At 42.2% G+C, this 14265-nt stretch overlaps 1 protein-coding gene across 1 annotated transcript in view; it reads right to left on the bottom strand.

The window, feature by feature from the left end:
• The window catches only part of PHLPP2 (PH domain and leucine rich repeat protein phosphatase 2), a 76253-nt gene extending 62631 nt beyond the window's left edge, over positions 1-13622 (bottom strand). The window contains exons 1-2 of the mRNA XM_028097257.2: positions 13524-13622; positions 6365-6633 (exon numbers count right to left, since the gene is read on the bottom strand). Of these exons, the coding sequence (XP_027953058.1) occupies positions 6365-6633; positions 13524-13622 (368 nt within the window). The remainder of the gene's footprint in view (positions 1-6364; positions 6634-13523) is intronic.
• Positions 13623-14265: the final 643 nt, after the last annotated feature.

Raw genomic sequence — 14265 nt, 5'->3', positions numbered from 1 at the left:
TGCCTCCTAGCTTATCTTAAAAGATAGTCTATCAAATACAGAAATCTTACTCATTTTGATGACTAAGAATAAAAGTAAATATACGACCATGAGCCAAGGGGCACTCCACTCTGTCATATATGATCTTGTTACAACTTTTCAGGCAGAAGGCAATGATTACACTAAACTTCACTAGGAGTCAGTTATCACTTAAACAGTTCAATAAAATAGACAAACCAAATATCCTCATGTCAGAGCAATGGACTGGGACAGCGACAGACCAGGCAGCAGCGGGAATGTGCCTGTTTCACATTTATGAAACAAACAGAAATGGTCTCAGTTATTCCCACTGGGAGGTTACTGGCCTTTCGGGCAAGACAATTCTTGGTTGTACAAGTCTATCCCACACATTGAGGACATTAAACCTTTCTGGCCCTTGCCCCCTAAATGCTGGTAACTTTCCCTAGTAGTTGTGACAACCAGCAAACCCTGCCCCACACATATTTCCAAATGGAAAGGGCAGGGGGTAGGAGGGGGCCACTAAGTTGGGTAGACTTTGTTTCCCTAGTAGATGATTTCTTTCAGATTCCTTCAAGTGCTACAATTCTATAAATTAGTAATCCTTTAGTTTTACTGAAGTGACAAATCTGTGATTGAAAAAGAGTACGGAAAGAAGGAAGTCATGGGTGATTTAGAAAAAACAGGTGGTAATTTTCATCCCAGTAATCCCATTTCTAGCATGAACGGTAGGGAGATCAACAATATAAAGATTCATGAGCTAAGGTTTAGTCGTGAGAACACCACTTCTAAGAGCTGAATGATCTGAAACAACCCAAATAGGTAACACTCACTGAGCACTTACTGGGTGCCAGACATGAGAGTAAGCACTTTACTTCCTTGCCACTCAAAGTGAAGCACACCACTTAGGAGCTTAATACAGGATCTCAGGCCCCATTCCAGACCTTTTGAATCAGAATCTGTACTGAAACAAGCTCCCAGGTGAATATTAGAGTTTAAGAAGCACTACTTTATAGTATTAATTCATTTGATCTTCATAAGGTGTAATTAATTTTCATCATGACAGCTCTATAATGTAAATATAACCATCCTCCATTTTACACATTAGTAAAGTAAGGCATAGAGCATCATATAACTTGCACAAATACTGTCAGAGAAAGGATTTGAACCCACACACTCTCATTCCAGAATCCAAGCTCTAAATCATCATTGTCTATTATTTCGCAATTTTTAAACAAGTTATAGTATTTCCGTAAATTGGAATATCCTGTAGCGATTAAAACTGATGTCCTGGGTGGCTCAGTTGGTTAAGCGACTGCCTTCGGCTCAGGTCATGATCCCGGAGTTCCGGGATCGAGTCCCACATCGGGCTCCCTGCTAGGCGGGGAGCCTGCTTCTCCCTCTGACCCTCCCCCCTCTCGTGTACTCTCTCTCTCTCATTCTCACTCTCAAATAAATAAATCTTAAAAAAAAAAAAAAAAAACTGATGTCTAAGGAATTTTTAATGATGCAGGAAATTAACTGAAGTATGCAGTAAATAAAACTGAATATATGGTATGAGCCCCAATACGTAATTTTTTTTTAAGATTTTATTTATTTATTTGAGAGAGAGCATGAGAGGGGGGAGGGCCAGAAGGAGAAGCAGACTCCCCGCTGAGCGGGGAGCCCGATGTGGGACTCGATCCCGGGACTCCAGGATCATGACCTGAGCTGAAGGCAGTTGCTTAACCAACTGAGCCACCCAAGCGCCCCCCCCCAATACATAATTTTTAAAAATTACATACACATTCACTTTGAAAAAGATCTGGAAAAAAAAATGTAAGAATGGGGAGTCAATATAAGGGATCTGGTGTCAGAATGCCAGAGTTCAAATTCCAGCTGTATCACTCATTAGCTCAGTGATGTAGAGGCAGCTCTGAGGTAACAAGCTTGAGCACGGGATACCTGAGAAAGGAAAAGGGGCCCACAGGGACCACGGAGCTGAATGCAAGCAGACAATGCAAACAAGCTCATTAAGTGACCCACCTTGAAATAACCAAAGGCCCTAAATGACCAATTACAACCAGGCATAGTTCCTAAGATCACCAAAAAAGGGAAAATTCCATCTGTCCCCATAACCCCTCACCCCACCCTCTAACTGGGGCCTCTCTCCTTTGCTATTGTGCCCACGGCTTCCTTAAGGTGTATTCAATAAACTTATCTCTTTTATCCTGCCTGGGGTGAATTCTTTCATTGCCTGTGAGGCCAGCCTCTACCCGATCAGAGCGCCCCAGATTTGGTGGCCCCCCAACCGATGGGGACACCCCATATGTGATCTAAGGTGAGAGGTTTAACCTTTTTAAGCCTCATTTTCTTGATCGATGAAATGAAAATAATATTTACTTCACAAGATCATTGTGAGGATTCAATGAGGTAATCCACAAAAAGCACAAGCACTGAAGATTATTTCTCTTTATGCTTTTATTTGCCAAAATTTCTACAATGACTATATGTTACACCTCTGTAAATAGTAAAAAAAAAAAAAAGAAAAAGATAATGGCTGAGATTGTCAACTATCTCACAGGCTATTACAAAGAAAGTACCCATTCCTCTGATTAGGTAACATAAGACTGAACTCATGCAGTAACAGCTGAGTAAGAGATCTAAAAAAGATCTTTAAGTAAGTATGATTAAATAGCGAAACTGAATAAGGGACGCACTGCCGGTTCCTCTCCAGGAGGGCCTTTCCTCGAACAAAGTCCACCACCCACTTTCAATGATTTAGACATTCCAACTGCCTGGCAGTACCTACCTGACCTTGAACAGGTTACCAGACCTCTTGCAAAGCCTCATTTTCCTCATCTGAAAGAAAGGATGCTATGGCCCTTGGACTTATTGTGTGGATTTAATGAGAATATGTATGTAAAGACCTAAGCACAGTGGACCAGCAAACAAAGCACTTGATGTCAGCTCAAATCTATCCTCGTCACCAGCGGCATCACTCTTCAGCTGAGTGACACCTCTTGAGCTGGTCCACCAGCAATGAAAACATATTCACTCTCCAAATGGCAGCTCAACAGTGTTTTCATTATTTTCTAATCAATTAGATCTACGAAGAGCTATTTCATTACAAAATTATCAAGGCCACTCTCCATTTTAAGTAATTTAGAGCCACTAAAGCAAATTATTTCACAGTTGGATTCTTAACTACACAACTAGTAGTAGCAAGCCAATCCAGGTGGGGGTTTCTCCACATTTCTAGTACCTCTGTATACAAATACATTAGTATACAACTGAGTAAGTCTGTTTTAAACACAGAAACTCCATCAATCACTACCAGCTATAATGTAGGTCAAGGCTTCCCACCTGATAAAAGTAGATCGGAATCAGTGTTAAGATTTAGAAAAGCCTAGGGATCACCCAGTCTGATCCTTTCGTTTTGCAAATGGATTTAGGAAATGTAGTTAACTAGTGAACAAGGAAAACATTCAAATGCTAATCTACTTTTTCAGAATTAGTCCAAATCCTAAAAGGAAACCTCAGTTTAGACTGACATCAATTTTTAGCTCAGCTAAAGGTGTTACTATTATTATCACATTGTAAGGTGTAAGTGGGAGCTTCCTTTCTCACTTTCAAGAGTACTGAATCTACAGCTCTGACTTGTTTCAAGACATTTATTTATTACAGGGAAGAGGGAGGAGAGAAAGGTCAGTCACCTTAAACTCTTATTTGACGTCTAATTCAAAGAACTAATAGTCATTTTCTTTTTAATTGAAACAAAGAGTTCATAAGCACAGTAAGATACTGTGAGAATACTCTCCTTCACATTCATCTGAGAGATTTTACAGAAACACAAATGGCATGTGAACCTATGAAAATATGCTCTAAAGATATTTGCAAATGACATATCAGATAAAGCGCTAGTATCCAAAATCTATAAAGAACTTATCAAACTCAACACCCAAAGAACAAATAATCCAATCAAGAACTGGGCAGAAGACACGAACAGACATTTTTCCAAAGAAGACATCCAAACGGCCAACAGACACATGAAAAAGTGCTCAACATCGCTCTGCATCAGGGAAATCCAAATCAAAACCTCAATGAGATACACCTCACACCAGTCAGATGGCTGAAATTAACAAGTCAGGAAACGACAGATGTTGGCGGGGATGTGGAGGAATCCTACACTATTGGTGGGAATGCAAGCTGGTGCAGCCACTCTGGAAAACAGTATGGAGGTTCCTCAAAAAGCTGAAAATTGAGCTACTGTATGACCCAGTAATTGCACTACTGGGTATTTACCCTAAAGATACAAATGTAGTGATCCGAAGGGGTACGTGCACCCCAATGTTTACAGCAGCAGTGTCCACAATAGCCAAACTATGGAAAGAGCCAAGATGTCCATCAACAGATGAATGGATAAAGAAGATATGGTATATACAGACAATGGAATATTATGCAACCTTAAAAAAAAAAATGAAATCTTGCCATTTGCAATGACGTGGATGGAACTAGAGGGTATTACGCTAAGGGAAGTAAGTCAATCAGAGAAAGACACGTATCATATGACCTCACTGATATGAGGAATTCTTAATCTCAGGAAACAAACTGAGGGTTGCTGGAGTGGTGGGGGGTTGGAGGGATGGGGTGGCTGGGTGACAGACATTGGGGAGGGTATGTGCTATCATGAGCACTGTGAATTGTGTAAGACTGATGAATCACAGGCCTGTACCTCTCAAACAAATAATACATTATATGTCAAAAAAAAAAAAAAAGACAGTAGGAAGGGAAAAATGAGGGGGGGAAATCGGAGTGGGAGACGAACCATGAGAGACTATGGACTCTGAGAAACAAACTGAGGGTTCTAGAGGGGAGGGGGTTGGGGGGATGGGTTAGCCTGGTGATGGGTATTAGAGAGGGCACACACTGAATGGAGCACTGGGTGTTATACGCAAACAATGAATCATGGAACACTACATCAAAAACTAATGATGTAATGTATGGTGATTAACATAACATAAGGGGTGCCTGGATGGTTCAGTGGTTAAGCGTCTGCCTTCGGCTCAGGTTATGATCCCAGGCTCCTGGGATCGAGCCCCACATCAGGTTCCCTACTCTGCGGGGAGCCTGCTTCTCCCTCTCCCACTCCCCCTGCTTGTGTTCCCTCTCTCGCTGTGTCTCTCTCTGTCAAATAAATAAATAAAATCTTTAAAAAATAATAAAATAAAATAAAAAAAAGAAAATATGCTCTACTTCACTCATTAAGATAAATGAAAATTAAAATGACAAAAATAACAAAATTCCTATCAGATTTGCAAAAATCTAAGTCATTAGGCTTGAAAAAAGATTTGTCCTTGGAATGCTAACTTTATAATTCCCTAATTTAAAAACCATTGACAATCATTTCTACTCACAAGCAAGTATGCGCTCATGTATGGGTATGTGTCTATATTTATATATAAAATTTAATGCTAACATGTTCTGGAGAAACTAAGGGGAAAATAGGCATACTTTTATATTATTTGTTGAAGTTTAATTTCTGTGAAGAGAAATCTGACAATATGTATCAAAATTATAAATGCATATATCCTTTGACCAGCAATTCCACTTCTAGGAGTTTATCCTACAGATCACTTCCACATAGGAGAAATATCATAGGTAAAAGAATATTCACTGCAACCCCACTTGTAGAAGTAAAAAACTGGTAACAATTTGAATGTCCTGTAATAGGAGATCGGCTAAAATGATGGTAGACTCATAAAATAGAATATTATACAGCCATTAAATAAATGAAAATTATAAAAATATTAATATGGAAAGATCTCGAAGAGATTTCAAGTCAATAATGTGCTGCATATAGCACCATTAATTTTAAAGTTACATATAAATAGAAACATACTTATGCATGAGCATATATACTTCTCATTCTATTTCTTTCTACACATTTCAATTTCATTCTATTTACATGTATTATTTTTTTAAATAACTTTTTTTTTTTAAGTAGGCTCCACGCCCAGCATGGGGGGCTTGAACTCATGACCCTGAGATCGAGACCTGAGTTAAAATCAAGAGGCAGACGCTTAACCAACTGAGCCATGCAGGCGTCCCTATTTTTTTAAATAACTTTAAAATATTTATTTTAAATTTAGGTATCTGACCCGTGGTGTCATCCAAATGAAGTAACTATCAAACTTCCCTTCACTGATAGCTTTTAAATCCAAGAATCCTAATTTCAGCATTCCAAAGACAAATCTTATTTCAAGCCTAGTGATCCCATCATCAATATCAGTTCTAAGCACAATTAAAATGTTAAAGCCCACTTCCAAGCAGAAACGCAGATCACTTACACTGTGACAGAGTTAAAGGGGTAAAACTCCGAGCTTACCTGACTAGGTCCCCATGAAGCTGTAAATAAAGACTTTCCCTTCCCTCCCCAGCACAGATTTCTGAGGCTGGTGTCTCCACGGTGCACAGGACAAGATGTAAGTCAGAGGAGGTGGCGGCAGCAGCCGTTGTAGCGGCAGAGGTTGAGTCGGCTCCATACAGGTAAACGCAACCTCTCCTGACATCTTCTCTCAGCCAGTCTCTTTCTCGAGAACCAAACCTACTTCGCCTATTCAAACAATTCCTGCTCCCATTGCGTTTCATATTTCTCTAAAAAACATCAAGAGAAAGAAATCATTAGCTAGAACGTCTGGCTGAGTTAGACATTTCAGTCCTCACTCCACCTTTCCACTCTCGATTCTCCAACACCTCCTGTCCTGGGGCCTTCCACACCTGCCATGTCCATTCCTAAGCTGGAAAACAGTTTCCTCTCCTCCAGCTGTTCATGCCTCTGTCCATCACTTTGTCTGACCCTTTCTTTTTCTTACGTTTTCAGAAAAATATAAGAATGATAAAACATCTGTGGACCTACTACCCACCTTTCACAAATTTTAATATGTGTCATATTTATTTATTTCGGATCCTTATTCTAAAGAATTCTTACATATAAGAATTACATGTCTTACATACATGTAAGAATATATATATATGTATATATACATACATAGCTGAAGTCACCTGTTACCCCACCTCAATCCCATTTCCCTCCCTCTCTCCCCAGAAACACTCGACTATACTTGCTATTCACCATTCCGTGCATTTTTATATGTTTGCCACATATGTACATATCTATAAACTAAATACAATTGTTTTCCATAATTTAGAACTTTAAATCCTAACATACTTATGTTTCACACTGCCATTTTTTTATTTGGTTCAAAATTGGTCATGCTAATACACCCAGCTCATTCATTCGAATAACATCTCATTATATGAATATACTGCAATTTATACATTCTCCTGCTGATGGCATTTAGTTTGTTTCTGATTTTTTTCACTGTTAGAAACAATGCTGCATTAAACATTTTTGCACGTCTCTACAATGCAAACTGAAAGTTTCTCTAAGGTCCTGACCCTCTGCCTCATATCCCAAAGAAGTACAGAATACTGCACAATGTTGCACAAATGTTCGTTCCATTCTAATCATGTTTCTAAAAAAATTAGTGTTGCATTTGATAATTTAGGTATGTTAAATTCACACACATTACGGTTACCTCAAAGCAAAAACAACTGCTACAGCAATATAACAAGTCTCTAAAGATCAATACTGACCTACTCTATTTTTATGATGGGCCATTTCTGTTCCCTTGTTTTTTTTAAGATTTTATTTATGTATTTATTTGAGAGAGAGAGAGGAGGGAGAGGGAAGGAGGAGGGCATGGTAGAGAGGAGGAAGGGAGAAGGACAAACAGACTCACCGGTGAGCACGGAGCCCTACACCTGCAGCCCCATCTCACAACCCTGAGATCATGACCTGAGCTGAAACCAAGAGTCCCACGCTTAACCGACTGAGCCACCCAGGCACCCCTGTTCCCTTTAATATAAAGGCATTTCCGCTAACACACTGCCATACCTCTCTAGCATCATTCTCCATTACCTGTCACTGTTTCAGTCACATCCAGCTATTTGTAACTCCCCAAACATATCACGATTCCACAATTCTGTGACTTGTCTGAAATGTCCTCCGTCTTGTCCATCTGACTAGACAGCCTTCAAAGCTCTACTCCTATGTCACCCTGTCTTGTGTTCCCTATGGAGTCTTCCATGTATCCCATCCCCATTTTCTCTGCATAGCTAGAATTAGTGACTCTCCCCTCTCCACAGCAGAACCTCTTCACCTTGAACATATGTCTACTACTATGGGGGTCACAATGGGTTTTAATCGTGTATTTGGTATTTCTTCCTCTCTTCTACACTGAGAATCTATTATAGTGCCTTAATACTTGAGTGGCACACTGATGCATGCAGAACTCACAGAAATCACATCACAGAATGTATTCCCAGTTTGTACTATAGCCCAGTTTGCTCTGGCAAAAGGTTGAACTTGAGGGGAAAAAAAATCTCCTTTTTTACAAAGAACCCTAAAATCTTTTTACCAACCACAAGGTAAATAAAAGACTATTGCTACTATTCCTCATTGGAAGTCAGAAATACCTATAAATAAAGCAAATATTATTTTTGTAGTTACTGAGATTAAGTATTTGAGGATAATTGTGGCACCTAAAATTCAATTTCTAAGATGATAAAGAAAAGTGAAGGAAAAGTGAGAAGGTATTTCCATGTGGGAAGAAAGAAAAATATGAGTGAGAACGGCTTCATTGTTTAAATTAAGGATAAAAGGTAAATCCATCATTTTACAGATATTAAGAATTAGAATATAGCTATTCAAAACCATGAAGATCATTACTGATTCTAACTTTAGATAAGTAGGATAAAGCCCTCCCACAAGTAGGAATTAGGTCTCTCTCTTGTCCACAAGATCATTTTCTCAAAGCTGAACTTCTCAGAATTAGCAGAGGCCTTTCAAGTACTTATTTTATAAAGACAAAGGCCATCATATTTGTATCGGTAATTTTAGTCACTAAATACAATTAACCACTGATTAATTTTAAATATTCCTTATTTTTTAGTCTTTGGAAAAGATCAACTGGCCCATCTAAATACAGTATTCTATAAGGTACCGTAACATTTATACAAAGAAGCTCTGCATTCTGCACTGAGTGGAGAGAAATTTTGCTCCCCTGCTACTTAAAGAGAGAGCAAGTAGATACTATGCCACACAAACACCAAAAAGCATCTTTAAAAAAACTTTTTAAGGTCAAATAATGGCCCAATGATCTTCTGAATCTTAGAAAAGTCAAGAAAAATCCCTGGAAGTTATTATATTAGTTCATCCAGGATTTTTCTTCTGGGAGGATTTTTAAAGTCATTTTTAGGGGCACCTTGGGTGGCTCAGTCGGTTAAGCGTCACCCTTTGGCTCAGGTCATGATCCCAAGGTCCTGTGATAGAGCCCCACGTCTGGCTCCCTGCTCAGCGGGAAGCCTGATTCTCCCTCTCCCTCTGCCATTCCCCTTGCTTGTTGTGCTCTCTCTCTCTCAAATAAATAAAATCTTTGAAAAAAAAATTTTGGGGCACCTGGGTGGCTCAGTTGGTTGAACGACTGCCTTCGGCTCAGGTCATGATCCTGGAGTCCCAGGATCGAGTCCCACATCGGGCTCCCTGCTCAGCAGGAAGTCTGCTTCTCCCTCTGACCCTCTTCCCTCTCGTGCTCTCTCTCATTCTCTCTCTCTCAAATAAATAAATAAATAAAATCTTTAAAAAAATTTTTAGGTCATTTTTAAATGGATTTATAGGGGTGCCTGGGTGGCTCAGTTGGTTAAGCATCTGACTTCAGCTGGGGTCATAGTCTCGGGGTCCTGGGATCAAGCTCTATGTCAGGCTCCCCAACCAGAAGGGAGCCTGCTTGTCCCTCTCCCTCTGCCCCTCCCCCTGCTCTCTCTCTCAAATAAAGTCTTAAAAAAAAGTGTTTATATATTTCCCTTAACACTAAATACTTGGCAGCTCTTTCTGCCCATGGGTTCTGTCCCTATGCTTTAATAAAAACACTTTTGCAGGGGGGGGGGGAGACTATATAAATTCCTTAAGAACGTTATCGAAACATATGTGTTGTTGGTCGAAGAATGTACCTCCTCTCCTATTTATATGATATATTCCACCCGGTGAAGATAAACTGCTGAGTTAGACCTTTAGTAGGTATCATTCCCTTAAACCTGCTCAATGGGCATTTAAAAGACCTAGATACCAAGCAAGCATAGCCTTCTAGCAACAATCTAGATGGACTGTTCAGCTATTATTAGTTATTGCTGAATTATCAAGTGCTTCCTTCTCCCCTGCGAAAAGCATCAGAAAACCCTGGAAAGGCCAATACTGTCCGCTGATAGACTGTCAGCTTTTACAATCACTTTTCCACTGAAATTGCTAGATTAAGAACATGCTTTTGCTTCCCTTACTCTTATGTAAATCTGTTGACAAACTTTTCTAAAAGGGAACAGGTCTATAATCAACTCTCACATCAAATAAGTGTAAAAGAGCACATTTCAGATTTAAATAGGGGCCCCTTCGTGGCTCAGCTGGTTAAGCGACTGACTTGATTTTCGGCTCAGGTCATGCTCTCAAGATCCCAAGAGGCTACAGAGCCTGCTTGAGAGTCTCTCTCTCCCTTTGCGCCTCCCCCACACTCTCTCTCCCTCTCAAAAAAAGATTTACATATACACTTCTAGAAAGTGCAAGTCTTTAGAGTAGACCATGAATTAAGTACCCACTTCAGTTTTAAGCTTTTAACTCTCTAAAAATTAAAATAACATATGAGGGCTGTGATCAGTTCAAAGGTGATAAACTATTAAACGCCCCCGTACAATTAACTCTTAAGATATGTATAGGAAAAACAGAGTCTGGTCAAGTAACTCTCCCTACTCACTGAGTTCTATTAGAATGTGAAATACCGTAAGTTAAGAGATATGCTCCTGCGTTCAAAACTTTAAAACAATATGGGCTCACCTCTAGGAATATATATGTTAAGGAATATTTTGGAAAGGGTGGTATGAGATAAGGAAAGGAAGAATATTTCAGTTCATTAAAAATCATTTTGGTATTCATTGATTTTTAAAAACCATACACACACATTACTTGGCTAAAAACTTGAAACTAGTACTAATGAAAATTGATCTCATGGCACTTGCTGCCCAGTTATAACTTCATATCTTCTACAGTCTGAGTAAAAAAATAATCCCAAAATTGTAGCAAACATCTGGAAAACTATGCTTCACAGCTACTCCCAATAATCTTAAGAGTATTACAAATATTGTACTTATATTCCAACAAAAGTAAAGGGGTACATTCTAATTAGCAATTTGCTAAATAAATCTGGAAGTAGATTTTGAATCAAACGTTCCAATACCCCATACGGATGGACCCAGATCTAATCTGGCTAGATTATATTGGCTTAGTTATATTAGCCTTTTTATGAAGATCTGTAGTATTTGACAATAATGATGCTCATAACTTTGTAGTTAGTATAAAAGCATTACAAAAAAGAATGGTAAGCCTTTTTCAAAGGGTCTTCAAAGAACAAGCAGGAGATTATGACTTCTACCTATATATTCTTTTCCAGTTTCACTTGGCACAAAATTCAACCACTCAACTACTTAAGGAAACTTAAGTATGCAGAACACACAGCACCTGTTCTCCATAGCCAATCCCATTTATTTGCAAGGATTATTTAAAGTGTCAACCATATACAATAAAGCAAGAGACACAAGGGCATTAGACACTGTCAGCCTCCCATACCACCAACCCAGTACTATAATCAAGATTAATTTCTGGAATCTTTCTAACAGTCCCCAGATTGGAGCCCTAAGGAACCAGCGGTAAATCTGACCCTTTCCTGAAAGTCTAGGAAGGCACCCTTTGAATCAAGAGCCTCCTTTCTCAATTCCTACCATCTCACAATTCACTCCCTCCCTCACAAAAAGTTATTAAAAAAGCCAAGGTTATCTTCTAGACCAGAGGGCATTACCTATCTCTCAGACCTGCCATTTCCTGATAAGCCAGAGCAGGACTTTTTTTTTTTTTTAAAGTTCATTCACAACTTACATTTGATGACCTTACAGTTTTAAATAAATATCTAAGAGCCTTAAAGTAATTCTACTTAAAACTTATGGTTAAATAAGTTAAAATAAATATGTACAAGGTTTATGCAGAAGTAAAGGTAAACTATGAAAAGTTATTGCTTTAAGTCACTGCATTAAGACTTGAGAGGTAACAGCAGGAAAAAAATGTTTTATATTTTAGAGAGCTCTATTTTATACTGTTTCATGGACGGATTCACCAGATGCTTCACACCTATTTTTTTTTTTCGGTGTTCCCATCTTTGCAGTGTCCTACAAATAATCTCAATATACAGTGCTCACCCTTGATTCCAATTAACAACTATTACTTAATGTATTTTTTAACATCATGTATTTTCACTGTTTTGCAAAGTATTTTTGAAGGACACCAAAATCTCTTAATTTTCTGTCCTCTCTTCCGTCTCGCTAAGTTTTAAATACTGCTGATTTCCTCTTTTAAAACTCTAGATGGAATTCTATTTCATCTCCAGAAGGACATCTAGTTTATATACTTGACCTACAGAAGAAAAATCCTCTCCAACTATTTCAGAGGCCAGTAGAAAACTCCATGCAGTTAGTCTCCCAGAACCCCTTCTTTAAACCATCTTCACTGTCCCCTGCCGACCCTACATTCCTTGTGCATTTAAACTTCTTGCCATCCCCTTCAAGACTCCACTCCCCGCCTTGCCAGATCCTGCTTTCATTTTCCTCCTACTCCCCCCAATTCCTGCCCCCAAGCCCCGCTAGCTGCCTGTTGCATAACCTCTCCCCCCATTACCGTCTCCCTGGATTGTTAGCCCGGCTCCCGCAAACAGGAATGCCCTTTTTGCCGAACCCCTCCTCCCTGCGGCAACACGCCCAGAGATTCCCCGAGATTAAGCTCCTCCGCGGATTCTCTCTCCAGGCGGGCAGGTGGAGCTTGCAGGCCGGCGCCTCGGAGCAGAGAGCCGGGTCCTAACTTCGGTGGCGAGCCGGGAGGGCAGAGTCGGCCCGCTCCACCCGGCGTAGCCCCGAGCACACTGCAGCGCCCGGCCAATCACCGCCGCCATCCTCCCGCTGGGGTGATGTCTTCAGGTGTCCGGGGAGAAAGCCCTGCGTACTTCCAGCCCCGCTCTCGGGCCACGGGCGACCGGTCCCCGGCCCTGAGCGAGGCCGAGGGCGGCCGAGGAGAGCCCCCGGGTCCCAGAGGAGCCGGGTGGGCGGCGGCGGCCGGGTGGACGCCGGACCGAAGGCGTGGGCCTGCGAGACGGGTGGCGCGCGCCCAGGGATGGGCAGCAGAGGGGAGACGGAGGCGGCCGAGGCCGAGGCCGAGGTGGGGGCCAGGCGCGGAGGCCGAGGCGGGGGCCGCGGCGCCCCCAGCGGGACTGCAGGGCAGCCGGGCGGCGAAGCGGACAGACTGACACGGCGTGGGGGTCGCCGGCTACCTCGGCCACCTCGCGGGGCAGGGGCGGCCTCTCCCCGCTCTTGTTCACTCCCCAGCCCGCCCGCCTCACCTTCAGGACCCGGATCCCTCCCGGCAGGCGGCTCGCGGGCGCTTCGGGCGGCTCCGGGGGCTCGAGCGGGCCCGCGGGCCCCGGCTCCACCTCCCCCATCGGCGGCGGAGGCTGCACAGGGACGCGGGTCCGGCGCGACGGCGCGCGAAGCCTCGGCGGCGCGCGCGAGCACCCCGCGGCCCCGCCTCCCGCGGCCGCCGGCCCCGCCCCGGGCCCCGCCCCTCCCGCAGCCCCGCGGGACCTGCGTAGCTGCGGGCACGGCGCGGCCCAGACTCCGCGAGCCGCATCCTGGCTGGGCTGCTGTGCCGACCCCGCGGGCGGAGCCGGGCGCCTCCGCAAGGTTGGGCCTGCGCCTCCGGCCGCCCTCAGTTTGGAGGACTGAGGCACAGGGAGGGTGATTTACTGCTATCCCCGTCTCCGAAGTACCGGCTGGACTTGGGGCAGGTGGGGTCTGCACCTGTTAGTAGTGACAGGACGCTGCCCTCCGCGGAGGGTGGCTCTTGTAACTTACCTCTCCCAGACGCTTCCTCTTTCTCCTCCAAAACTGGCCTATCACCCTCAAATGCAAAGCGCCACTGAACGGATTGTTGAGAACAGTCACCTTTGCAAGGCCTTTTCTCTTATTAGAGATGCTCACGATGTTCTTTAGCAAATTCGACCCAACCTCGTGTACAAAATGTCAATTCACCTTCCCTTTTCTCCTCCTTTAGTAGAAGTATCAGAATTCTTTACTCTGCCTCAA

Source organism: Eumetopias jubatus, unplaced genomic scaffold (genome assembly GCF_037043125.1).
Source record: "Eumetopias jubatus isolate StellerSeaLion01/CBP00866 unplaced genomic scaffold, mEumJub1_p1.0 scaffold_10, whole genome shotgun sequence".
Taxonomy (NCBI): Eukaryota; Metazoa; Chordata; class Mammalia; order Carnivora; family Otariidae; genus Eumetopias; species Eumetopias jubatus.
Note: the sequence above shows the minus strand (reverse complement) of the source record. Positions and strands in the feature narration are given on the sequence as shown.